The sequence below is a fragment of the Mauremys reevesii genome, linkage group 7 (genome assembly GCF_016161935.1).
Source record: "Mauremys reevesii isolate NIE-2019 linkage group 7, ASM1616193v1, whole genome shotgun sequence".
NCBI lineage: Eukaryota > Metazoa > Chordata > Testudines > Geoemydidae > Mauremys > Mauremys reevesii.
In genome coordinates this window covers 14,395,054-14,421,337 of record NC_052629.1, presented here as the reverse complement: position 1 = coordinate 14,421,337, position 26,284 = coordinate 14,395,054, and the positions used below count along the sequence as shown (strand labels likewise).

Sequence of the window (26,284 nt, the reverse complement as noted above, 5' to 3'; positions counted from 1 at the left end):
GAGCAAGAGAAGACCCGCTGTGCTATCAGTATCTAGCTCAGTGCTTTTTGTAACTCTTCAGGATATTTAGAGTATGAGAGGTGTTATATAAACTAAATTTGAGTCTATTCTTGAGACTAATCATTACGCACAGTCAGATGACAAACATGGGGGTGCATACTGAAGAAATAAATACTTACATGTTTGTTGTTACTGTGCTAATTGTGCATTCCATGCAGACCTCCATATAATTGTTATAAACACATTTATACTCATTCTGTAAATTGCAGAGTTCAAGGAAAGCAACTCAGTTCTTTGGTTTACTTTTAGGTCTGTAACGTTAGTACAGTGATGGGGACTATTACTCATTAATAATGCCCCAGCTCAGTTAATTTCAGAATAGCTACAAAGTAAAATATTTTAATTTATTGACGGGCAAGCTGTTTTGATGGAGTCCTGGAAGTAGTGCTGCCTCTGTGACTTACAAGCTGCTGTTTGCTTTTGCAATCTAATACCCCCGTTCTTGAGTGTACATGTACAACACTGTATCTTGTATCTCTTCACCGATTACTCTCTGAAGAAATACACCACTCCTGGAGTCCAAACTTTTCCTGGTAGCCATGACAATAAGTAACAATTGCTCATGCCTGTCGTGGAACACTGTAGGAAGGCAATACCATATCAGAAAATAGTGCCACGGGAACAATGGATCCATAGAAGAGAGTGAATTGGACTGAGCTGAAGATACCAGTTGTGTGCTGTCTCAAAATAGGGGGAGGGATAGCTCAGTGGTTTGAGCATTGGCCTGCTAAACCCAGGGTTGTGAGTTCAATCTTTGAGGGGGGCCACTTAGGGATCTGGGGCAAAAATCAGTACTTGGTCCTGCTAGTGAAGGCAGGGGGCTGGACTCAATGACCTTTCAAGGTCCCTTCCAGTTCTAGGAGATAGGTATATCTCCTATTATTATTATTAAAATAGCGAGCAACCAACTCAAGGTCCATAAGCTCAACTGGTTAGCAATGAGTTGCACAATGCAGGGCCTAGAAACAGATGATATTGGTTGTCCCAGAGATCAGAGCCAGGTAACTCCACTTTCAGAATATTCCCTTGTGGACTCCCACAAGACTAATTGTCTGCCCATGTCTCTTTAAAAGGATACATGATGCCTTTTGGGAGTAATTGTGAGACGCTGTGAAGTTATCAACTTCAGTGAGAATCTCATGACAGTGCGAGACCAGGCTTGTCTGACCACAGGTCCAAGACTTTGCATTCATACAGGAGGATGTCTGTATGACCACAGGTCTCAAGGTCTTTCTACACTCACTCTTTTGGCCTGGCTTTCTCACAGACGCAACTAGAATTAGCAAAGAAGGGAGAAGCAAGAGGAGGAACAAAAGGCGGTAAAGACAAGCAGGAGGAAAAAGAGAAAAGGAATTTGGAGGAGAAGAGAAGAAGGAAATGGGGGAGGGAGAGAGTACCCCAGACTCCATCAGAAGGAAGTAGGGAAAAAATTAAGGCCATTGTCATTGGAGAATTTCTTTTTAACTTGGTAGGAGGCATTGAGATACTACAGTGAGAGGAGTGTAGTTATAAACACCTGGAAAGAATACATGTAACCGTATTTCTTGTCACATGTGTGTAATATTGCGGGGAATGAGCTGGATTGCTGTGTTTTAATAATAATTTTTGACAACTAATTCTCACTTAGTAACACAGTTCAACAGTGAATAAACGAATATTGCTGCTTTCATGCAAATAAGCTTTACATCCTCCTGGGTAAACCTAGTGTATTAGATGATTTCTCACAACTCCCCTTCAGCATGTCCTCCACTTCTGAGAATCAGGCCCATGTACCATATGAAAGATTCTGTCGGTAAGGAGGTTGTTGGGATGGTTGTTTGGTTTTTTAAAAAAAGATTTGGCACAGCATTCTGGACCTAGCCTAATCTGAGCTGGGATATACTGCTGAAAACATGCTGTGTAGGTCTCTAAATGTGTTTTTTGCAACTGTCAGCAAACAGGCCTTACAAGGGTCACAAACAATGGTGAGGCTCAGAGAGAGACAGCAGTAAATACACGTCCCAAATTTTGAGCTCCATTTATAAACATTTAGGGCAATTTTACAGTCAATTTGGTATTTGACAAGGTGGCAGTGTAACTCCAGCCAGACTGGAGGAGCATACTGAGCATGCTTTGTGCCAGTTAAAATTCCAGTGCCAGCATTTTTAGGGGTTTCAGCTTAGGAAGACTCTTTCTTAGGAGGGCTGTAAAATAAGACCCTGCCTTTTGGCCTAAGCCAGAGACTACAAAAGTGTTAGTCTCAGTATAAGGCAGCGGTGATGTTGGTCTGTATTCTGTGCATGCTAAAAGGAAGCAGTAACCAGAGATCTGATAGTGCCACCAAAAGACACAGCCAGGCCTATGGAAATACTTGAGGTTTTAGTGGGCACTGAAGGATTTGTGAGATCAACGTGGGCATAGCGGGTATTTCTTTTTGTAAATTAAATGAACCTGCTGTAATGTTGGTTAGTAGGGCAGTTTAGCATGCTGATTTGTAAGACACTGTGTGTCACCTGGGAGTGAACTTCATTTAGAAAAGGTTGCATACTGTAGTAGTCAATTAAATGTGGTTCTCTGGCTTTCAGCTAATAGAGAAGGTTTGTTACTAACAAGATATTCCTCTTGTAAAATCTTGTTAAGATCCTCACAGCTTTAACAGGGGAGTATTTTAATATTTCTGTAAATAGTTGGGTTTGTTCCAGTAATGATACTTAGCACTTCCATAGCGCTTTAGAAATACTCCACCAGATTTACCCACTCAGAGCTAGCTTGACTCCTTGCTACAGAGTGGGATTCACCAGGAAAGGGCATCGTTAGTTTGAGGTCAGGGCTTCGTGGAGTCTGTTCAGGGGATGTGCTAAATTACCTAGACATAATCTCTCCCTTGCCAGCACTACCCCCTTTTTGGCCAGCCCAGGTCCCTTGCAGGCTTCCCCACAGATGGAATTCTCCACTGCCAGGGGCCTCCTCCTGAGCTGATTATGGGCCAGTAAGCCTCACAAGCACTCTGTAATCATGGTTCTCCCCATTTTACTGATAGGTAAATTGAGATAGAAAGGTTAAGTGCCCTGCCCAGTGTCCCAGAGGGACTCTGTGATAGTATTAGAATCAGGAGTTCCTGGTTCATAGTGCTGACCAAGCAGAACTGTTACTTAATCTAAAATGATAACACTTACCATCTCCAATACCCGTTTCACTTGTTTGACCTTATCTACTGTTTTGGAAGGGCCTGTGTTCTGATGACCTTCTGTGAATATTTCTTATTACAGGACACACTCAACAAATCCACCAGTTCAAGAAGCTTAAAATCTCTTGAAACAGACACAGACAGCAATGAAACTGAGTTAGAAAGAATTTTACGGCGCAGGAAGGTGACAGCCGAGCAAGACAGCAGTAGTAAGTTGTCCTTCATAGTCCTACTGTTGAATTTTATAGAACTTGTGTTAAAGCTATTTAAATGGCAAATTACTCTGTCTTTAAGACCTTTCCAGGTTCACCCAATGTTATTTGGGAGAGCTCTAATTCCTTTCCAACTGATCCACTTTCCCTTAATAGCTGCACTCTGCCATCACGATTTTCTCTAGTATAAGTGTCTCTCAGTGCTCTCCACCCACTCATGTAAACCTTCTGCTCCCGAGCTCATGCAGCAGCACTGAAGTCCTTGGACTGACTTTGCCACTCTGTGCTTCCTGTTTCATAAACTAATGTAAAATAGGGGAATGATAGCTTACGGCCGCCATCTTGAATTCACTCCCGCCAAAGAACAAGTATTTGTGGCAGCTTTTAATGGTTTTAAAGCTTTGTTCAAATATCCATTTATAGCAGAAAAGAGAAACATTAACACCTTCAATATACTCACCAGTCCATGCTTCTCAGCTGAGTGATTTCAGACAGCAGCTGAGGTTCTGTAGTTCCTATGGGACTCTTCTAAAGCCTAGGCTTGGCTGCATTGAGCCCTGGCATTTTGACACTGTAAAGAGAAAGAGGCTGATTCTAAATGGAATGCATTTCAACACTTTCCATGAACTAGAAGCTTCCCTTTCAGGAACTGATTTGACCTACCGAACTGACTGGAATTACATTGAGCTGATCTGTGATTCAATACCCATGACAAGCAGGGGTAACAAAAATGCTAAACTCTGTTTGGGTTTTAGGTCCGGCTGGAGTCTTGGCCACATCAGAATCCAAATCCATGCCAGTGTTAGGTTCAGAATCCAGTACAGCACAAACAGCATTGAACAAGAAAACTCTGGAGGCAGAATTCAGCTCCAAAACACCTGAGTCAGGTGAAGGGTCTCTTCAAATGAAGGGAAGCGCAAGTTCTAAGGTTACAATTCAGTAAGTAATGCTATATATGGACATCCAGTCATATGTTTATGCCAAACCTATTTCACTGGTGTATATTTATGCCATTTACATCACTTGGTTAATCAGGAAAATGTGCAATATGTAACTGCCCATGCAAGTTATCTCTCAGTCCCACTTGGAGATTGAACTCTCCATTATAACAAGGCTCTTCTCACCCTAGAGTCAGTGAATGTACTGCCCAGAGATAGTCAGGATCTCTTGCTACAAAAAGATAGTGGGACTTTTTGAGGAATAGCAAAATGTTTCACTTGAGGTATTTTCTCCATTCTTAGAAAAGAAGAGGGGATTCATGTGGGCAGTGTATTCTTGGTTTTAAAAAACAAACAGCCAGTTTGTAAATCCAACATTAGTATCAAATAAACCTGACCAATTGAAAAGTGTTTGTTTTGGGTTTTGCCCCCACTGGACCAAAAGGAATGCACATTTTCACAATCTCAAAATAACATTTACCAGCAGGAAATGGAAATGTTGAACTATCCGGAAGTCACAGGATTTAGATGCTGAAAGAAAATGTAGAATGAGATACTATTTTGGCACAACAGACAGAGGATTCTTTTGGTACAACAGATTGAAGCTTCAAAGTGCCATTTAAGCATCAAAGAGTTAATCCTGCTTCAGAAATATACATTTCAGACGGATCCGGTTGAGGATCAGTTTGTTTTATAACAATGCAAACCCCTTTTTGAAATTAGTCTGCAGATTTGCTTTAGTTCTCTTGCCAGGATGTTTGTCAGGTAGTCTGTCAGGTAGTCTGTCACTTAAAGAAAAAGGAAATAGGTGAGACAAATCAGATCAGCAGAATATTATAATCATGGTTAATTAAACCTCTGCTTTCCTGTTCCATCAGTAGAAAAAGAACACCTATTCTCGTAGGTCTCCATTGCTTAGTTCAAAGGGGAGAATCGGGACAAATGAACTGGAAATTCAATTCAGATATATTTTTTGTGAACTGGTATTTGCTTTATTCTCTTGTTGGTGCTTTTATCTCTCTCTCTGTCTCTCTTTGGTTTTTGTTTTGTTTTTTATTTAATGAAAGGCCTTATATCTTTTTTGTGCCTTATAGTTTTATTTAATCCTGATTGAATTTTAAAAGCAAATTTCCCTCTCCAATCAGGTGTCTTCCTCCACTGAAATATATTCAATATGAGTCCTTAACAGAACTATGATCTATACTTACTCTTTATCTTTATGATTTCAATTTGTTTAAGAGTTAATTTGACCTCAACAATGTAGCTGTATTTTTTTTTTAACCAATACCCTGATACAGAATCAATTCAGTAGAGGTGAGTTAGTTTCTGAGAAACACTGCATTGTTAGTCTATAGATTTTTTACCATTTTGAACAGATAATCTTAATCAGAAAATTCTGTGACTCTTACCACCTTTTGTCTACCTTTTATTCCACCAAACTAAGTGGAAATTACATTTGCAAGAAAGGAAATGAAATAATTGCAGGCCCAAGGTCTTGCAGAATGCGTGGTGAATTGACAGTGAAAAGGATCTTGTGTTGACAGTCACAGTTGTTATGTGCTATAAAAGCATATGTGAAGCTTAATTTATTTTGCAGTTTGCCTATTCTGTGGGAACCTAAAAGACACATTTAATTTTAATCTATCTGTTAATGCACCAATACAGATGCTGTGGGCCAGGTTCTCTAGTGAGGTATGCTGTTCCATTGGTGCAAACTGGCCTAACTAGGGAGGAACCATCCCAAAGGTATTGTCAAGGAGGATCCTCCAATGGAATACAGATGGTGTAGGGACTCTTGTGCTGTTCCCCCTTCATGCTGCTGGGCTGAGAGGGAAAAGAGGACCTGGTCAGGATGCCTTGCATCATATTGATACCTAACTGCATTTTGGTCCATTGGGGTTGTTCACAGCCAGGATTCGTTGGAGCAGCCCATAGGCCAGGGATCAGCAACCTTTGGCAGACGGCCCGTCAGGGAAATCCCCTGGCAGGCCGGGATGATTTGTTTACCTGCAGTGTCCATAGGTTCAGCTGATCGCAGCTCCCACTGGCCGCAGTTCGCCATTCCAGGCCAATGGGAGCTGCAGGAAGCGGCATGGGCCGAGGGATGTGCTGGGTGCCACTTCCCACAGCCCCCATTGGCCTGGAACTGTGAACCGCGGCCAGTGGGAGCTGTGATTGGCTGAACCTGCAGACGCTACATGTCAACAAACTGTCCCTGCCCGCCAGCGAATTTCCCTCATGGGCCATGTTCCAAAGGTTGCCAATCCCTGCCCTAGGCCCTAATGTATGTTGCTTTGGAAGGAGGACTCAAGTCAGGGCAAAATCATTTTGCTGAACACAGTTGACAATTTGACGCTGTAATTAAGCAGCATCCTAGATTTACTTCCTGGTTAACCAGGCTGGTAAGAAACAAACAACACTCTGCTTTGACCAGACACCTAAGCAAGAGGTACAAGCAAATTATCAACTGTCACTGTCTTTCCCACCCAAGATAAGTGGCTTTATCCATCTCATTACCATTTACATTTCTTTAAACACAGACAAAGGTTTGACCTTTATTATTGTTTTCAGTGTTTTGTCAGACCACCTACAGTGCACCCTGCCATGCAAGAGTACAGGTTCCCTAATTACAGGAACTCTCTTCCCATGTAATCTGTTTTTCTCTGGTTTGCTCTAACTTTAAATGTAAAGATCTATAGCATCCCTATCGAAAAATCATGTAAACAGTCCTGCATGATGTATTGCTTTTTGCTTCATTGCCCGAGTGGTACTCAAAGAACGTTAGCTAATATTAAAGGCCCAATACTGTAACCTTTACTCATGTTGAGTAGCTTTTACTCCTGTGAGTAGTCCCATTGCAGAAGGAGATCATGTAATCAGTGAAGGCCCAACCTTGCAATCCAAACACATGAATAATTTACTGACACTAGTACACTCACGCCTCACTGAACTCAATGAGAGTTTTGCCGTTGACTTCAGTGCGGCCAAAATTTCACTCATTGGCTTAAATGGAACTAAACACGTGAATAAAGTTACTTGGGTAGAAGTGCTTACAAGATAGTGACTTAAAATAAAGTAACTGGAGTACTCCTATATATGTAAGCGCTCCACAGTCTGAGCCAGGATTCTAGAACTGGGCCTCACGTGAGTAGGTGCAAGTCAGTTCTAAAACATCCCTGCAAACAGACTGACTGACTGATCATATTTCAGAATTTGGAAAAATTAGTTCAGAGGACAATGCTTTGTTTTTGACTATCAGTCCAGTGATTTCAATACAACTGGTTAACAAAGTGAAGGCTAGAAGCTGTTAATAAGCTGGTTTGGAATCGGGTTGGGGGGGAGGGGGGAAGGAAGGAATGGGTCACAAACAGAAATTGAGGGCCTTAGCTCAACTTTAAGACGACTCCCCATACAACTGTCCTCCCAAACATTTATCCCAGCAGGAGTCTAATTTAATGGCAATTCCTCAAGAGAGACTAGTTAATGTTGTGTTCGGTTGGAAGCCAAGGGAGTTCCCATGGCTCCCGTGGTGTGTACACACAGAAAGGAAAGGTGTGCCTCGCGCTTCCTTTTTTTTTTTTTTTTTTTGCACTTAGTAAACATTTGTTTCCAGGCAGTAGATGACTCAGTTAACAGAATGAACCACACAGAGGGGAAGGCTTAATCTGATGATTTTATACAATTAAAGGATTTGTTCTCCTTCTCTCAGCTGTAATCTTAGTACCACTGAATTGTCTACTGACACTGCAGGAAACAGCTCGGCCTCAGCGAGACACAGCTACAAAGGTTTTCCGTGTGCAGGTTGAACATGGACAATTAAGCTTGAACAACAAAATGAGGAGGACAATGGGATGTTCTGGAAGTTGAGAATCTTCTTATTTTTAACAAATAGTTTTTAAAGTAGCTGACATAGATTCCGTGTGTGTGTGTGTGTGTGTGTGTGTGGTGTTTGTGTGTGTATATGTGTGTGTGTGTATATATAATGTATAAAAAAATACCCTAAATTAGAGAGCTGACACTGAAACAATATTCAAAACAATTCCATTTCAGTGACTTTCACCGATTATTCAAGTACATGCTACGACAGGCATAAAAGTGACAATGGTTTTTAGGTGGTTTGAAAATCGAGCCTGCTGATTATGGAGTATTTCTAAAAATTCAGTTCTGTTGAGCGTTAAATTCCTTGTAGCTAACTACTACCTGCCTAGGTTTAGGAAAGAACTTCCAACATGGGCAAAGTATTCTATGATTGTCTATTAGAAGATTTCTTTCTCCTGGTATTGGCAACTGTCAGAGATAGGAAAAAGGAATGGCTGGACCACTGTTCTAATCTACTGTGGCAATTTCTACATTCCTGAAACTCACATTTGAAAAGACCTAGAGTGTAAAGAAGGTTTTATGAACTCTATGTACTAATAAAACGGGTATTTGCCTTTAGTCCTTTGCATTTTATTCACTTCTCTGCTACAGATTCTAAAATGTTTTCATATGCATTTCTGCGGCACTTGCTATGCTCACACTGGGTGAATTTACTTGCCAGCTGATGTCTGCCACACCTCTGTAGATGGCTACAGTGGGCCTGTGCTTCCCTAAAAAGCCTGGTGCAGAAGGGGGTCGCTGGGTCCGGAGACAGGTTACTGATCTGTGATTTGGCCCAAATCCCTGTCTTAGGGAGTTGTAAAGGGCACATAGGTTGGAGTAGTAACCTCTGAAAAGTTGCATTGCAGCCTTGTGACCTGCCTGTGGATTGAGGGAGATAAATGTCACACATGCTGACCCCCTGTTCAGTTCTGTGCATAAAGCCCATTAACTCAAGTTTTGTAGTAGAGGAGTGAATTTCACCTTAGTTTCTGGGAGAGGTTGTAGGGAAGTTTTTCTTAGCAGACGTGACAAACCAAGTCTCAGAGACAAGCTCTGCGTAGCTGGAAATCTTCTCTCTTTCACTAACAGAAATTGGTCGATAAAACATATTGCCTCACCCTGCTTGTCTCTCAGGCCCGACCCGGCTACCACAACACTCAAAATCGAACCTGAGTCGCAGTTTTGGTTTCTAGGTAGTGTAAGCTGCAGTGTCCCACAATATGATGGTAATCTAGTCCACAGCTATCAGAAAGCTTCAAACCGTATTTAGTTTTGCACGAGGATAACACACTTTTTTTCAGGGGATTTTGCTTCGATGTGGTAAATTAATAGGGAAATCCTGAAATCATGGTTAGTGTAGAATCGTGTTAATGTCATCAAAATGTGGGATCAAAACATGGATGTTTCAACAGTGTTTTTTCATTCTCCTAATGTTGTCCTTTGGGGCTTGTACTTTTGCAAATGATCAAGACTCTGTCCAGACATGTATTTAGAAGTCTTTGGCTTTTAATGTCTATAACAAAATGATATAACTAACAGAAAACCAGATTTAAATAATCTTAAAGTTACAGTGCAAACCAGTGACACAAAGGAAAATCCACATCAGAGCTGACAGAACTGGTCCTCAGTTTGTCCTGTCATTCTGCAGCTGCCCCCAAGGTCAGAATCATTGCAAAAGCCACAGTGGCACTAGTTCTCAGATGGACTGTCAGTCATAACTCTTTGTTTTACTGCTTTTGTTGGCTTGTGTCACGGTGTTAATGTGGGTATTTTTATGTTAAAATTACAAGTACTCCTGCTCGAAACTGCAGGGGAGCTGACATATTAGACTGTCAGTTATATTACTGTTTATCATGTAAAAATGTATTTAGGTTTCGTATAATAGATTAGAAACATTTAGTCGTTTTGAAAAATGTAATATGTGTGGATTTAAGCACTATTATTATGTAAATATGAACTCAGAGAATATTTCCGTCTTCAACACACATTTGCACAACTAATAATTTGAGTTTGACATCCAAAATAAAATTCTGAATGGAAAGAAGCTTTGTATAGAGCTGGACGTAAATATCTCAGTCGGTTGGATTTGTAGTAATATTTTTGTTTAAAAAGGCAGTTAACCATATTATACACTAATTGCTCTCCCAAGCTTTGTTTGTGGCAATAAAAGTTGGTGGTTTTTTATTTTTATTTTTTTTTGACAAAGCATGGAATTTTCTTTGCCTTTTTAAAATGACTTTATATTTACTCTTGGGCTGAAACTTTATCATGTCCAATTTCAGTTCTATTTGAACTGTTAAGAGTGAGATATATAAATGGGATTTATAATTTAAACAATAACACTTCCTAGCAGCAGTCTTGACAAACTGGTGTAGCTGTGTAAAGGATTTGATGAAAGAAATACTAGTAAAATGAACTGTGAATAGTCATTCTTCTTTTACACTAGAAAATATAACACTGGACTTAATCACTGGATTTCTCCATTAAACTATTTTATATCGACAGATTTAAATCTTTCATTTTTCTGTCCTTGAAGGTGGTAAATATGATTGCAGTTTTATCCATTTTTATTGTAAGTGAAACAGACTTCAGAGTGTTTGGCTGTGCATCAGTTGTTGGATGGCTGCCACGCACTAATGCAGACTCCCTGCTGTGAGCCCAGTGAAGAATTATACTTTGATTCACCAGATTGTATTAAATAGTCCAGCTGTTGAGATTTGAAAGATAGTTACCTCCGAAGTGAAATAAAAATGAACGTGGCATTTATGGCTTTGACCATTTTTATAGTGTTGAGCAATCAGCTTTTCAGAGGTAGCACTTTCTAAAATAACCCTCTTGTAGTTACACTGCTCTGAAAAGTTTCATTCACTATAATGTTCAAAATATCCCACCTTGTATTTTCAGCAGAAAATAAGCTTGAGTGAGGCATCATTTGCATAAAACAAGCGTTAGTTTCTTTGTTAATTTTGTGTGTTTTGACTGTATTCAAGTGAGTCTGCAACTGTATCTATTAGTGCCAATTTCAGAATTAATTAACTTGTACTGAAGCTCTTATGTTAGACATGATGCTTGTGAAAGTCGCTTGAACATGGAATTTCACTAAATACAAACGACGATGTGCCGTTTGAAATGTAGATGCAAAACATTCGTCTCTTGCATAAAACAGATGAGAAATTTCACTCTTAGGGTGTGGAATACAAACCTTCAGTGCAACTTGCCATTTCTGTGACTTTACTTGCATCAGTTCAGGTTGCAGAATTTACTACTTCCCTGTCCATCAGGTAGGAGCCCATGAAATCTCATCACTTGAGTTTCAGTTGCTGAACCAGGTGTCCCCTCTCCCTGTTGTCTTTCTGTCTCAGATAGAACAGTCACATGAGAGGGCAGCTCATAAGAGATGGAACCATCACATTCACTTCTTTTCCTTCAGTAGATTCTAGTTTTTCCATTCAATACTCAAGTTCACTTACTGGCAGCTTGGAGATGCATTGTTGATTGTGTTGGAGAAAGGCAAAAAATGGCTCCAGGCAAGCATGTGCAGCTGAACCCAGCAGTTATGTGTAGTTGGTCCCTCCATGAGAGCAGAGTCACCAATTTCGTGGTGAATCTAGGGCTTATCTACGTTTGGGATTTTTGCACTGATGTGGATCATCTGCCCATGCTTACCTAATCACAAGGATGTAGCTGCCCCAAGTAGACCCCTTCCATAATCTCGTTTAGGCTAAGTCATACCCGTGCTAGCCCAATTCAACACTGGTGCTGTTTATCTACACTAGGGGTCTGCACGCATGTAACTTCACTAGTACAAGACTCCCTAAAGTAGGCAAGCCCTTACAGTTTGCTTTGTGGTGGTCTCCCTAGGCAGGCACCCACAAATCTTCTTCTTCCTGTGAGAATCTCCCCACAGCAAATTATCAGAGTATAAGCCTATGTCAAAAAGTGTAGAATCTGGGCCTATTACCCTCTGCATGTTAGTGAATCTCATGGCTGGATTTTCAAAAGTGCTCTACATTGAGAATGATGCAGAGTGGTGAGCACAATTTGAAAATCTGACCATCTAGGTCTCTCTAGCATGTGGCAGAGTTTAGGACATCAGAAGCTGTGTTCATTCTCTTCAAGGGTGCAGAACGCAGATGTGAGACAAGAAGCCAGGTTTTCCCTACTTTGCCACAGGATTATGGTGTGAAAATCCCGAGTTTTATTTACTGCCACCTCCCTGGCTGACATGTAGAACCTAAAACCTGGGGTCCAGCTATGAGCTGTCCAGCCTCTGTAGAGAGATCACAGAAAAAAGAATGTCACTAAAAATGACTTTCTCCTTCATAATCTGAAAGCCCTTGTTTGCTGCTGTATAACTTAATTTTTCCTAGTTTACTTCTTAAATTCATAGTGTTTTTAGTATATCAACTGATTATTATACTTGTGTGTCATTGTCTGTACAATGTAACTGTCTTGGTCATCCATGCTGTTAATAATTTAAATAAATTTCTGCTTACTTTTGTTCCAAAAATGTGATAAAGAAACCTTTTATCTGTGTATTTATTTATTCTACTTTTCTTCCCAGGTCACCTAGTTACGTGGGATTTGCAAGAAAAGCTGTTAGCAGTGAAAATCAAATGGAATCCATTGTAGTTTTAGATCCTGTTTCCACCAGTGAAGCACAACCCAAAGACCAGATGCCTGAAAAAATCATAAATCAACACAAGGCGAAAGAAGAAAAAAATAAACAATTATATAAAGAAACTAGTGTTGATAAAGCAAGAGAGCCAGACAGCTCCAACTGCTAATTGTTATGCTAAAAGGCCGAGACTTTTGGAAGTCCTTCTCAGTAAGTGTAAATTGCTTAAGTGAATTGGCAAGGGCTATATTCTGCACTCAGAACTATATTCAGTAGTAGCTTACTGAAATGGCCTATTGTATGCAGTTTTGTTATATGCATTAGTTGGTTACATAACTATGTACAACTCAAAATCCCTTTTTGTTTTGGTTTCGTATGTGTATTTTCCTAGATAATTGGTTACTCACAATATTGTTTTTTAATTTTATCAAAAAAATCCCAATTTTTTTTTAAAGTGTTAACAACTGGACACTTTGTAAAGGCCGATAAGGTACTGATCCAAAGACCACTGAAGTGAGTGGAAAAGCCCCTCTCTGATTTCAGTGGGCTCTGGATCAGGCCCTAAGTAGGTAATCACACAAAAGTACCTTTCCTCATTTAGACTGGGTAATATCAATACAAATCAGTTTTAGAGACACTGCCTTAAAAATGTTTTGATACCTATTTAATACAGGGCTTCTACTGATCTCCTTCTCACTAACATCTCCACACAGGCTATTTTAAATCATTTTAAAGCACAAACGTGAAACAGTCTCTCCAGTAAATGGTTGACACGAGCAGGGGAAACAGGCAGTGCAGTTTGCCACTTTGGCACCAGGAGTTTTGCTAACTGTTTCCAAATTTAGAATAATAAACTGCTGCTTCCTTAGCCTTTGGGAATTGAAACTCTGTTAAGATCTGATCCTACTTCCATTGAAATCAACGGAAAGACTCCTATTGATTTCAGTGGAGTGAGGTCCTCAGTCTAGAGTGTGACAGGAAAATAATGAACAAGGCCCAATCCTGAAAAGCTGTGCCTATGTGGACATTTCCACTCGCCCTTCACTGGATCACAGTGTGACGGTCCATTCCTGCACATCATTACACATGTGCATAGGAGTCCACTGTAGTCTGGCTTTAATGAGCCAACTCATGGTCCTGAATCAACTCCTGCTGAAGTAGATGTAAATCCTTTTGAGTTGAAGATGAAGGATGGGCCTGTGGTTAATGCACTGGGTTGGGACTCAGGAAGTCTGGATTCTGTTCCCAGCCCTGACACAGTTTACTATATGTTGTTGAGCAAATCACTTAATTTTTCTGTGCCTCAGTTCCCTGTCTTGTTCTCCCAACTTTTGTCCATCTTGTCTGTTTAGATTGTAAGCTCTTCAGGGCACGGACAGCACCCAGCACAGTGGAGATCTGAAGTTGGTTGGAGCCTCTAGGGGCTACTGTAATAAATAATAATTGTTACTGGATTCCTTTGAGTAAATGTAAACAGGATTGGGGCTCTCTGTCAGTCTTGCAATTGATCTGCACTCAGAGTTCCCATTGACTTCAAGAGCAGGTCCAATATCATGACTTATACACAAACTTACAACGTGATCTTCGTAAGCCTTCTACTGTGGTGGCATGAGTTGTGTTATCATGTGATAACACAAGTACCACATTTTATCACAGCCTTTCTTTCCAATGAAGATAGAGCCACAGGTATATAACTTACTCTTCACTACCAATCCCCACTCCTTAGACTTTTTAAAAATTAGCACAATATTTCACTACTTGTCTACTACATTGAACAAACAAATGTAATCAGGGATTTATTTTTTAATTTAAACTAAAGATTGGTGTTACTGATGTTGAGTGGTAATATACTTGAATGCACTATTTGATTTTTTTTTAATGCCCATAAGAAACAGTGATAGTATTTTAACTATTGAAAAGGATGAATGTGTTCAGTTTGTTAGCTTGGCTTTGCATGGAGCTGTCTGGTGCTTCTCTTTTAGAAAGAAAATGATAGTCATGAATTTGGTAATTGTGCCTTTTTTTTTTTTGGCATGTCTGCTAAGCAAATCTTGGGGTTGATCTAATTAGTCTACTAAATGTATTTCCTAACTTTGGGGAAACTTGTCATTTTCTTGTATATCTACATTTCTGCGGTTTTTTTAGTAGATAATTTTACACTTAGGTATCTGTTTGCTTACACTGAATTTAAAATGTAAAATTTTATAAGTGTATTTTTCCTCAATTTATTACTACTGCTGTATATGTTAACTGCAAGCTGTCCTAAAACAGATTTAAAAAAAAACAAAAACTTCTTTTATGTAAACTATTTCTGTTACACTGATATAAATTATTTCTTTTCAGTGTTGCTTATTAAAAATCTTACTGACAGTTTCCCAGACACTATGAAATCTTTGTTGTTATTCCTTACTTGAAAATGGGGTAACCTCTTCTACCTGTGTGAAGTGCAGCTCTTTTTGTCTACACTTGGGGTTTACACTGATGTAACTGGCCATCGATTACTAGAATCAGGGTGAAATTCCTGATGTACACCAGGTTGAGGACGTGTTGTGTGATGAAACAGCGTAACAGTCAAGTTTCTTTGTTTTCATGAAGTGTTAGCTTATTACTTGTCCACAGTTGTTTGTTCTTAAATATAGTTGTTTGTTCTTAGGCATCATTTTAAAATCAATAGACAGTTATTGTTTAAAAAAGTAAATACAGTTATGCAGAGTGTAGAGAAAATAATGCTATTAAAACATCCAGTACTCGAAAATCTTGTTTTAGAGATGATGGGTCAGATTTTCAAAAACTTTTCACTACTGGCCTAACTCTGTTTCTACTGAAGTCAGTAGGAGCAGAGATAGGTCAGTGTGGAGCCATTTTTGAAAATCCCACACAAAGTATCTTCAGATAAGTGTTATGGAATATCTAAAATAAGAAATGACTTACTCTGTAGGATTATTTTGTGTTACAAATTTACCCTGGCAAAAATATATACAAAGCAATATAAACACCTATTTTAGTAATGCAGTGTCTTGTAGCAGAATTAGAGACAGGGTGAGTGAAGTAATAGCTTTTATTGTACCAACTTCTGTTGGTGAGAGAGACAAGCTTTTGAGCTTACACAGAGCTGCTCTTGGTCTGGGAAAGGTACTCAGCGTGTCACAGCTAAATACAAGGTGGAGCAGATACATCAGAATTAGAGACTAATAAAACATGCGTAGGTACAAAAACTCAAAATAGGATGGGTTTGAATGAAGACAAAGTACCGGTAATCACTGAACTTCAGGCATTTAAAAACAGTTTATTGTTAGTTAGATGTAACAGGGTAGAATTAATGGCAATCAAACAGTTGAAGTTTGATTCACTGAGAATTCACTAGAGCCTTATTGCATCTGCACGAGAGGGAAATCCTTGCAACCATGTGGAAACTTAAGTATGGTTCCAAACAAGCACATGATCCCTTCCTCACAGATCTAATAGCATCATCAGAACCTAAAACTCCAAATTTAGGATCCAATCCTGTGTGGTGCTGAGCACCTTTAACTCCTATTAACTTTAATGAGAGTTGAGGATGGACTAGACCTTTGATATCACCTTAGTGCCAAACTGTCAAGGAAGTATTGATGGGTCCAAGTTGGTAGCCTCATTGAGATGCAGTGTACTACCATGTAAGGAAACAGGATTTTGGTCCTGGGCCAGCAGAGGCTGAGAATGCTCTGAAGGCCATGGGTCCTGCTCTATGGTAGGGAGTGCATCGAGAAGTTCTTCCACTGTTAGTGCCTCTTCTGCAAAATCAACAAATTCATGGTTTTCTCCTGAACCTGCAATGAAAAAAGTTTCTTGATTGTCCTAAACAAATATGCAGACACTACACTAGATTTAAAAAAAATATACTCCCAAATGATGCATGCATTATATTTAATTTACATAAGTACACAGTTTTAATATTAATGAAAACTCACTACCTCCCTGGGGTCTGATCTGCAACTGACAGAGCAGCTAGGCCAGATTGTTAAAGGTATTAAGGTGCCTAGAGATGCTGATAGGTGCTTAATGGGATTTTCAAAAGTGACAGGGCACCTAACTCCCAGATGCCTTGGCACTTTTGAAAATCCCACTAGACTCCTATCTGCATCTTTAGGTGCCTAAATACCTTCCGCAATCTGGCCCTTAGAGTCTAATGGGGCTAAAAGCAGATGTAGCAGTTCACCCGTACACTTGGTTGGTTGCAGGATCAGAACCTTGGTCCATAACAGCCTGTGTTGGTTAATCTTCAGGCCAGAGTGATAGGTCCATCCCTTCTCCCTGATCTATGTGGAGATGGGAGTAGTTAGAGGTGGATGCTGATTTTGCTACTGGGGTTTATTACTGCGAGAGCAGTGTTATCTGCAGGAAACTGCTGAAGTTTATTAGGTGTATTTTTAAGCATTTGTCAGTGCTTGGTATCTTCTGTTTAGTGTACTAAGTACTGCGCACTAAGATACCCATGAGCCAGTTAAGTTCATACCACGGTAGTTATCTGCCCCATCACTTGAAATGCACATAAGAAAAGTTGCATGCATGTTCAGCTAAGTCCCTCTCCTAGTAAAAGGGACATGGTGAACTTATATATGGGCTATTATATTACTGTATTTCTGTTGTTATAGTTTTTACATATGTGCAAAGTAAATTGATTTCATTGATTTTTTTTTCATAGTCCCAGCCAAGACCAATGCAAAAATGGTGGTAGTAGGGAAGTAAGTAGTATGTGTGTGTGTGTGTGTGTGTCATATATATATATATATATATATATATATATATATATATATATATATATAATAATCTGAAGTGTTGTTAATAGGTAAACATTTTATTTACCCCCAAAAAATTAAATTGGCTGTGTTCCTTTAGCTGCCTCACCCTCCGAATTGAACATAAGGAAGGCTATTACACTTGTAAAGAACATGTAGAGTACATGGTTGCTGACAGTTATACATATCTTAGACTATAAGAAAAATCTAGAGTTAGTGTAAGTATAAAAGAATGAAAATGTATCACATGCTACACATGTGAATATAAAGTTGTGTGAAAAAAAATTGAGATATTAGTCAAGAAATAATACGCTATCAAAGGGTTAAAGATTTTGGGCTTTTATTCTCTCACTTACACAGGTAAAAATCAAGAGTGACTCCACTGAAGTTAGTGAAGTTATACCAGCATAAATCCGGTGTGAGAGAAGATGCAGGCCATGTCATGCATCCTGGTACTTAGAAGGAGCACAGCTAAGGTTGCACGTGCATCCTTAACATTAGCATTTCCTGACTTTTGAGTGCTTATTCATGCAACCTGAACTTTCTCAACATACTTTTTGTGAAGAATATTACTGTGAAATGGGTTGTAAACTGAAGCTTTGGTTGTGACACATCTGCTTTTGGCTAAAATTTTCTGTGAGGAGAAACCTTAATTTAATTTAATTATCATCTTATTTTTGCCAACATGGGCTTGAAGATTGTAACCAATTAATTCTTCTGAAAAATGTGATGTAAGCTACTCCTCAATAAGGGGACTATTTTAACATTCAGGTAAACAGATAATCCATTAGGACAACAATATACGTTGTGGCAAGTGCCATCCTAGTTTTTTGTCATTGCTTATTTATAGTCTTTTCATTCCTTTTCCCTCCCGTGGAGCAGTTTCAATCATTCCTCCTGCAATCTTTGTTCTCTTATTCATTGCAAGCTGAAAACAAGTAAGAAAGAAGCTCATACGCAGTGTTCCATTCTTGGCCAGTTCTTCCTCTATAGCAAGAAGGCGGTTGTATTTGGTCACCCTTTCTCCACGGGAAAGACCTCCCAACTTGATAAACCTGGCACCCAGGCCAACAGCCTTAGGACAAAAAAGTGCATTTTTTAAAATTCCACGCTTTAGCAATGGAAGTCGCTTTCTTCCTAGTTATTTAACTTGGTGTCCTAAGATAAACCCTACTCACAATAACACTTCTCATCTCTCTATGTGGGAATAAAACCTTCCTTTAATTAAAGATGTAGTTGGAGTTGCACACTAATCACTGTCATAAGATGAAATTTTATTTGCAAATGCAATGTCAATACAAAGAGACTATCAGAGCTAAGATGTACTATACAAGACTGTTATTACTACTCAGGTATAATTTCAGTAATTCATTTACATTTTTACAAACTAATGCAAGCAAATAGATAATACACACTTTTAAGTATGTTCTCTTTATCCTCCTTTGGCAATTTTCTTGCTTTTTTAAAAAAAAATAAAAGTTCAAAGATTAACTGTCTGTAAAAGGTGACTTTCTAAGGGAAAAAAACCTTTTAATAGATTATATGCCTTTCTCAAACACAGACAGCCTTTCTCCTAAATACCAGTTCATGATAAAAGCAATGGTTTAGCAATTCTGCAACTGAACAGCTTTCAATACATACCAGATCTACAAGGCTATCATCAGAAGATTCTCCAGCTGGACTTCCTAATATGGCAATATGTCTTTGACCTATATAATAAGAGGTTTTAGCCTTCATTAGTAAATATTTTATATATTTCACAAAAATATAGATTTCACTTTTTATACATTAATTCTTTTGGCTTGCTCTGAGGTTAAATACAAATAGGGGAAAGATGGAGTAAATGTCCTCCTGATAGAAAAGTACACAATAATATCAGTTGCAATACAATACCTGTCCGCATTTTTATTATTTCTCCTTTTACCTTGCTAAATCTATTTCCTTTCAGCCTGGCTAAGGTGACACCTAACATCTGTGCTCTAATTCTTATAACTACACCTCTACCTCGATATAACACTGTCCTCAGGAGCCAAAAAAATCTTACCGTGTTATATTAAACTTGCTTTGATCCACCGGAGTGCGCAACCCCCTCCTCCCCCGGAGCACTGCTTTGCCGCGTTATATCCGAATTTATGTTATATCGGGTCGCATTATATCGAGGTAGAGGTGTACTCCAGGCTAAGTTGCTCATTCTGGCAATGTATTCCAGATGGTAGAATGGGGTTCTAGGTACTGTATTCTAATTCTAAATGTATTCTCTAGCACAGCACAAGTGATTCCTCTTCACTATGAAAAAGAGCCCTCCCACCTGGTGTGATTTAAATCCTAAAGCTCACTATTCATTGATTTTTTGACATGGTGGTTTTTCATTTTGTTTTATTTTAGAGAGGAGGCGAACAGTTAGATATATAAAAATGTATCCATTTATAAAGTCTCTGGGAACATATAAAGAACAAAATAAGATATTGACAAATGTAACCCCCCACAAATATTACATACAGTAACAACCAAGGGTCAATAACAGAGAATCCTTAATTTAGCTGTCTAGACTACATTTGTGGACCAATCTGGTTTTGTTTGTTTGTTACAGGTAACATTTCAGCTTCCTCCAGCTCAGCTTTTGTTTGTTTATTTGTTTTTCAGTTCTGGTGTCTGAATATATAAAGTTTAGCCATAGCTTAAAAATACATACACATTCAAGACATGCACAGTATCACTCAGGTACATTTGAAGCACTGGAACATATAAGGATTCCTTAAATATTTTCAGAATATATGAACTCCTACATATATTTGGCAATCAAGCCATGAGTTTTAATTTCTTTTAACAAGCACGTCCTAAACTATCAACTGCTGTATTTAAATGTGAAATATTACATATTTATAGATTGCATAAGTGTAGCTGTCTTTTATGTATTCATTATAGGGTTTTGAAATTCAGACTTTTCCACTACTCACCATCTAGAAGTCGGGTAAGTTCTGTGAGGTCAGATATCTTGGTTTGATTTGTATATTTTATTATAAGACCACTGCATTTTGGTACGTTTATATTTTGATCCTCCACAAGTTTAGAAATACTTTTGGCTGCATCTTCTGCAATCAAATAACATCTGGAACCAACAGCATTACATATATTGCTCCATTGCTGGCCATCCTGGGTAAACAGTAAAGTAAATGATTAGTTGTTTAAAGGACAAATTTAGGAAAACAATCAAAAAAAATGTTGAGGGGTGAAAATAAGGTGGGGGGGGGTATAGGGAACACCAAGCATGAAATCGTGACCTCACTAAAGTTGATGGCAAAACAGCCATTGACTTCAGTCGGACCAAGATTTCGCCCCAGGGCTATCATTCACACAGAGAAATTATTTTTATTAGCAGACACAAATCAAATATATCACTGGCATTTTGTTTGGCTGTAGGGATTTTGCTAAAGGCAAGAAGAGAGCTAGTCACAGGTAAAAAGCATCAGCTAATATATTACTGCAAAATGAATTGAATGTAGGAGTCTGCTACCCAGATACTCTCCTGCAGACTTGGTTAAAAGAAAACTAATGGAATATAAAATAGTTTCCAGTCACTTGATCCAATAAAAAATATGGCTAAATAGCTAGAAATTATTTATTTTAAAATCCCTATCTCATTTAAATATGAAATAGTGAAACAGGAAGTAGCCATATAATCAGCCTGATGACATGTATCATGACAGGAAGATAAGAGCTGCAGGCAGATTCAGAGAGAACAGCAAATAAAGTTTGCCTTTTTTCTGTTCACAAATTATCTGTGAATAGATTGTAAAATTCTCAAATGTATATGAGATTTGTGAATTTCCTCAGTTCATAATTCTTGCTCTACCAATCACACAGAATCTGTATCTGTAATTAGAAATTTGCACTGTGTAGGGCTCCAATTCAGCAAAGCATTTAAGCACATGCTCAAGTCACATTGAAGTTAATGGCACTTAAGCACATGCCTAAAGTTAAGCACTCACTAAAGTGTTTTGCTGTATAAGAATGGATGGATGAAATAGGTCCGGATTAGTGATATTTCTAAAATGCTCAAATGTTTCTGGCAAAGCTGTGTTGTGAATAAGCTTTGTCATTTGTTTTTGTTAAATATTGAACTATTGTAAGCTGTCCCATATTCAATTTTTTATATTCTGGCAGATTTCTATATTGAAAGCACATAACTTCATAACAGCAGCTGTCGGGAAGTTGGAAGTTTGGGCAGCTAAGGAACAATCTGGGCTTCTGGCACCTCCGGAAGGGCGTGAGTCAGTTTAGAACTGTGAGAGAAGCAAAGCTAGTTATAAATTTCTGCTAGGATGATCAGCAATTAAATTGTTTTAAACTTTCATATTTAAATGGTCACCTTTAGGTTTCAGAGTTAACAACTCATTGAGATGAATGGGGCAGTTCACTCCTCTCAGAGCTATTGTTTCAGGCTATGATTCAGAAAGACAACATTGCATTGGTTTACCCTTGGTTCACATTTGTAAGGTTTTCTTCATAAGCATGAAGGCTAGAAAGATGCATTGTTTTTAAATGAAAGCTTAGGGATTTGGTGCACAGTTCTTCTCAAAGGGACAGATTCCACATTAAATGATGTGGCTGCAGAACTGTGGAAAATATATTTACATGGCTATAGTTGGGTTTTTGTCTTTTTGAAATATGGCAAACCTAAATATTAACGTCATTGGAAACCATGATAAAACCATTGATATTTAAATTTATAAAATCTGTCCCTTTCATCCATACACATGTATCTTAATATCATATTTAATATTGTTCTACTTAATTATGATTTATTCATTGGCCACGTCCACTTATCTCTTCTAATTTTGATTTTATTGGTAGTTAAATCTAATGTTAATATACTTCAGTTAATTTTATGTGGTTCTGCCACTCCTTTTAACTCTGTTGAGCAGCACTGTCAAATATAGGTTTATATTGCAGTATGAGTGTAAATGTTGGTGCAATAGTATCATAGGAACTTATTTCATTACTAAATGATTCTTAGGAATACAGCTATGTCTAAATCTTTTTTCCTGCTGCACAAGTAGTTTTTCATTTTTGCAATGTATCTAAAATACTGCCTGAGCACCTAAGAAAGGATATGTAATTAAAATGAGAGTGGCTTAGCAAGTTGAATCTGCCAGAACTTCATTTTCATTTAATTCTTTAAAACACATTACGTATTGTATATCTGCATTATGCTCACACTAATCAGGATTAATTTCTGTCAAGTGTCACGTCAAATGTATATAAAGTAAGGGCCATTATCACCAATTAGTGGACATGTGAATAAAGTCTGACATAAATTTTCATTGTGTGTGTCTCCAAGAGAGTGATAAATGCCACTTTTTCCTTATGGTTTTAATTTTTGGTATACACATGCAAACTCAGTGATATTCTCCCCATGGTTCCTGATGGGTACACAAGGCCTGTGCAGAGAGCTAACATATGGCCTATGCATCACATATGTATAACTTGAGCTCTCAGGATGGGGATTAAGTAGGATATAGGTGGTGTATAAATGGTGTACTGGCCCTCTGGATAGGAGTGAATTTCACCCACGAGTGTTTATGTATGACTTCTTATTTCCTTTAGAAAATATATTTCCCAGAGCATAATCTAAAAGCTTTCAAAATATCTCTGTCTTACCTCTTTCCTCAGGGGATCTATTAATGCAATAATTGAGGGGTATTTATTAATTAGGTCCACATACATATCGACCATTTCATCAGGACTCTTGAGTGTTCCAGTCAGTATTTCATATTTTCCTTTGGTCTAAAAACATAAGTTAAATGTGTAAAGGATAAAAATGGTAGCAATTTTGTGGTAAACAATTTCCACTGCAATCGTGGCCACAAAACCCTTCCGAGGTGAGTGCAGGGTACACGACCCTTATTTCAGTCCAGAGACCATTAGCTATTTACTCAGGCTTTGTGTGAGGTGCATGGAGTTTACCTCATGCTATTTTTATGTCCTAGGTAGTGTTGCCAACTCTCGTGATTTTATTGTGAGCTTTACACTATTTGGCATTTTTCTGAAAGCCTCTGCTGCTGAATAAGACACTGCACAAAAACTTTTTTTTTTTTGTGAAAAAAGTTTCTAGCCCTAATGGGTGCAGAAAAAAGCTTGAAAACATGAACTGAGTGCACTCTAAAGGCTCAGAAACCAGAGGGCAAAGAAAAAGAAGCAAAATACATTGTTTTTATGCCACACATGATTTGTGGGACCTGACTCATGATTTTGGCACACCTGAGGTTGGCAATACTGTCTAGGTAGTGGTAGAATTAATGGCAGAATGCCAAACTACAGGAGAAGTTTTAGCTTTCATCACTTTCACACACCATTAATGTTATGACAGTTCCCGTTATTTAATCATTTAAGGTTCTGTTCATTTTAAAATAGGATTTCTGGGTGTGCCAAATTGACCTCAGTTGGCACGGTTTCTGTTACACACCACAAGCGTCTTATAAAATGTCTGATATTAAAAATGAAGGGTTTCTGTCATTGACAGAAAAACATTAAAAAAAACTCATTAAATACTAAGCCAGACAGAACAGGTATTTGAGTACATCTACGCTGCAAGAAAAACAAAAACAAAAAACCTGCACCAACGAGTCTCAGAGACTGGGTCAATTAACTTGGGTTCACAGGGCTTGTGCTACGGGACTAAAAATAGCAGTGAAGACATTCCTTGCTCAGGCTGGAGCCCGGTTCTGAGTCTCACCCCCCTCACTGGGTCTCAGAGCTCAGGCTTCAGCCCCAGCAGGAACACCTAGACTGCTATTTTTACCCTGTAGTACGAGCCCACATCTGAGACTCGCTGCTGCAAGTGTTTTTTTGTTTTTACAGATTAGATTGTACCCTACACCTTGATGTGTGTATAGCCTTAAAGCATAACAGGTGGTGTACAATAAAATACGGGGTTGGGAGGGGGGAGAATAGTGTGAATGGATTACAGCAGGAATCCATTACTTTGCAGAATATGAAGATATTTAGACATTTAAAGGCAAAGTGGGTGGTGGAAGCTAGGCATATAATCTGCACGCTGGTATGAATGAAGGCTCTTTTGGAAATTTGGACTCACATCCAGTTTAGATCATAAGTGAAATGAATTTGGCTTGCTTGATTTAACTAGTAGTGAATATTTATCCATTAAAGCATTGCTACAATTGACAAGAATTGATCAGAAAAGTCTCAAACCAAGAAAAATAGGAGTAATGCTGGCTGGCACAATTAGCCTTTCAGTATTTAAATTCTAAAGGCCACACTGTGAATAATGGGCCACACCCCACATGAAAAGGGATGGATGATTTAGCCACAACTGTCCCAAGTGTCTCTAAAGCGAGCCACAGCTGCTATGCCAGGTCATATGCCAGTGTGCCTTGCTCCATGCAAGGTTTTATTCCTGGGTACCCATTCTGTTAGTAGGTATGGGTATGTCTCATCACACTAGCTGTCCCTTGTTCTCCATGTTCATGTGCAGAGAGTCACTACAGAGCTCTGCTGCACAGTACACAAGGGGATGAGACAACTGAGTGGTCTCCCTGAAGCTTGCTTCCCTCCACTCACCCATAACATTTTCTGCTGTCTTGGGTGGTGCACACCACAGGGGGCTACATGTTCAAAGCCTCGTGTATCGGGGCAGAGGACTTGTCTTTGTTGTATGTGTGTACACTGCCCAACACAATGCGGTTGTGACATCTATGTGCTACCGCAAAACAAATAAGAAGCAATAAGCAATCACTTTAAAATCAGTTAAAGAAGAGATATTAAAAATAACTTACATAGTCCATCAATTCATGAGCAGCACAGTTTATTGCTAAATGTACATCTATTCCTAGTTCCAGACCTAGATTCCTGCAAGCTGTTTGCAGTAAGATCAGAGGTTGTTCTAGACTATCGCACCCTGTTATTAAGCACCCCAAATGGGATATTCTCTTCAAAACCGATGGCTGGAAATAAAACAGAAACAATGTCTGTATTAACATATATGTAGCTACAGGACAGTAGGATTTCAGTCAACCTCAGCTCAGAAAAATATAACGTTCTCCCCTCACAACTGATACTGAAAACCTTATGGACAATACCCTATATAAGGAGAGGTTACCAAAAGCTGGTCCATGGAAGGAAGGCTAGTCTGTGGAACTATGGCTGGTCCCAGGGTTCTGGCTCACCTGTTTCCAGCTGCTACAGTTCATTAAAGGACCACCAAAATACTGTGTAAGCTCTCTTAATATTGCCTTTCCACATAAGCAAATTTTGTAATTGCCAAAAGTCTGTTATGAAATTACAAATGGAAGTTGGTCTGCACATCTGTGATTGCCTTGTGGATCCCCCCCCCCCCAGCAATCTCCATTAAGAAGTGGTGCATGCTATGAAAAAAATTTTCCTTGCTGCAGATTATGCCTTTTCCACACAACTGTTTCCTTTTCCTTCCAACTGTCATTTAAATTTTAAACTCACTTCCCACTCAGTTATCCTTGTCCGTTACCCCAACGTGACACCATTGGAACGTTCAAGAGGTAGTACAGCTCTTTCAAGCCCTCATGAGGAAACAAATTGTTGCGGGAAATATAGCTGTTATGGTCTTTATCGTGTTGAACATCGGACAAAATGTTTCTCATGTGGGAATATACTAGCCA

The 26,284-nt window shown here is 38.8% G+C and overlaps 2 protein-coding genes across 15 annotated transcripts in view; one reads left to right on the top strand and one right to left on the bottom strand.

Moving 5' to 3' along the window:
- SHTN1 (shootin 1) overlaps positions 1-15,118 on the top strand; it is a 101,770-nt gene extending 86,652 nt beyond the window's left edge. Inside the window, exons 15-18 of one of the 3 annotated variants that reach the window (XM_039546303.1) lie at positions 3,309-3,435; positions 4,194-4,377; positions 12,802-13,065; positions 14,208-15,118. In XM_039546303.1, the coding sequence (XP_039402237.1) occupies positions 3,309-3,435; positions 4,194-4,377; positions 12,802-13,024 (534 nt within the window). In that variant the 3' untranslated portion in view covers positions 13,025-13,065; positions 14,208-15,118. Of the gene's footprint in view, positions 1-3,308; positions 3,436-4,193; positions 4,378-12,801 lie in introns of all 3 variants that reach the window. The other 2 variants (XM_039546302.1, XM_039546304.1) reach the window with 2 other exon arrangements.
- An 822-nt stretch (positions 15,119-15,940) lies between these two features.
- ENO4 (enolase 4) overlaps positions 15,941-26,284 on the bottom strand; it is a 32,953-nt gene continuing 22,609 nt past the window's right edge. For 6 of the 12 annotated variants that reach the window (XM_039547750.1, XM_039547754.1, XM_039547749.1 and 3 more), the window contains 6 exons: positions 25,427-25,594; positions 23,292-23,417; positions 20,588-20,783; positions 19,272-19,339; positions 18,588-18,705; positions 15,941-16,661 (listed from right to left, as the gene is read on the bottom strand). In XM_039547750.1, coding sequence (XP_039403684.1) covers positions 16,450-16,661; positions 18,588-18,705; positions 19,272-19,339; positions 20,588-20,783; positions 23,292-23,417; positions 25,427-25,594 — 888 coding nt within the window. In that variant the 3' untranslated portion in view covers positions 15,941-16,449. The remainder of the gene's footprint in view (positions 16,662-18,587; positions 18,706-19,271; positions 19,340-20,587; positions 20,784-23,291; positions 23,418-25,426; positions 25,595-26,284) is intronic. The other 6 variants (XM_039547757.1, XM_039547756.1, XM_039547759.1 and 3 more) reach the window with 4 other exon arrangements.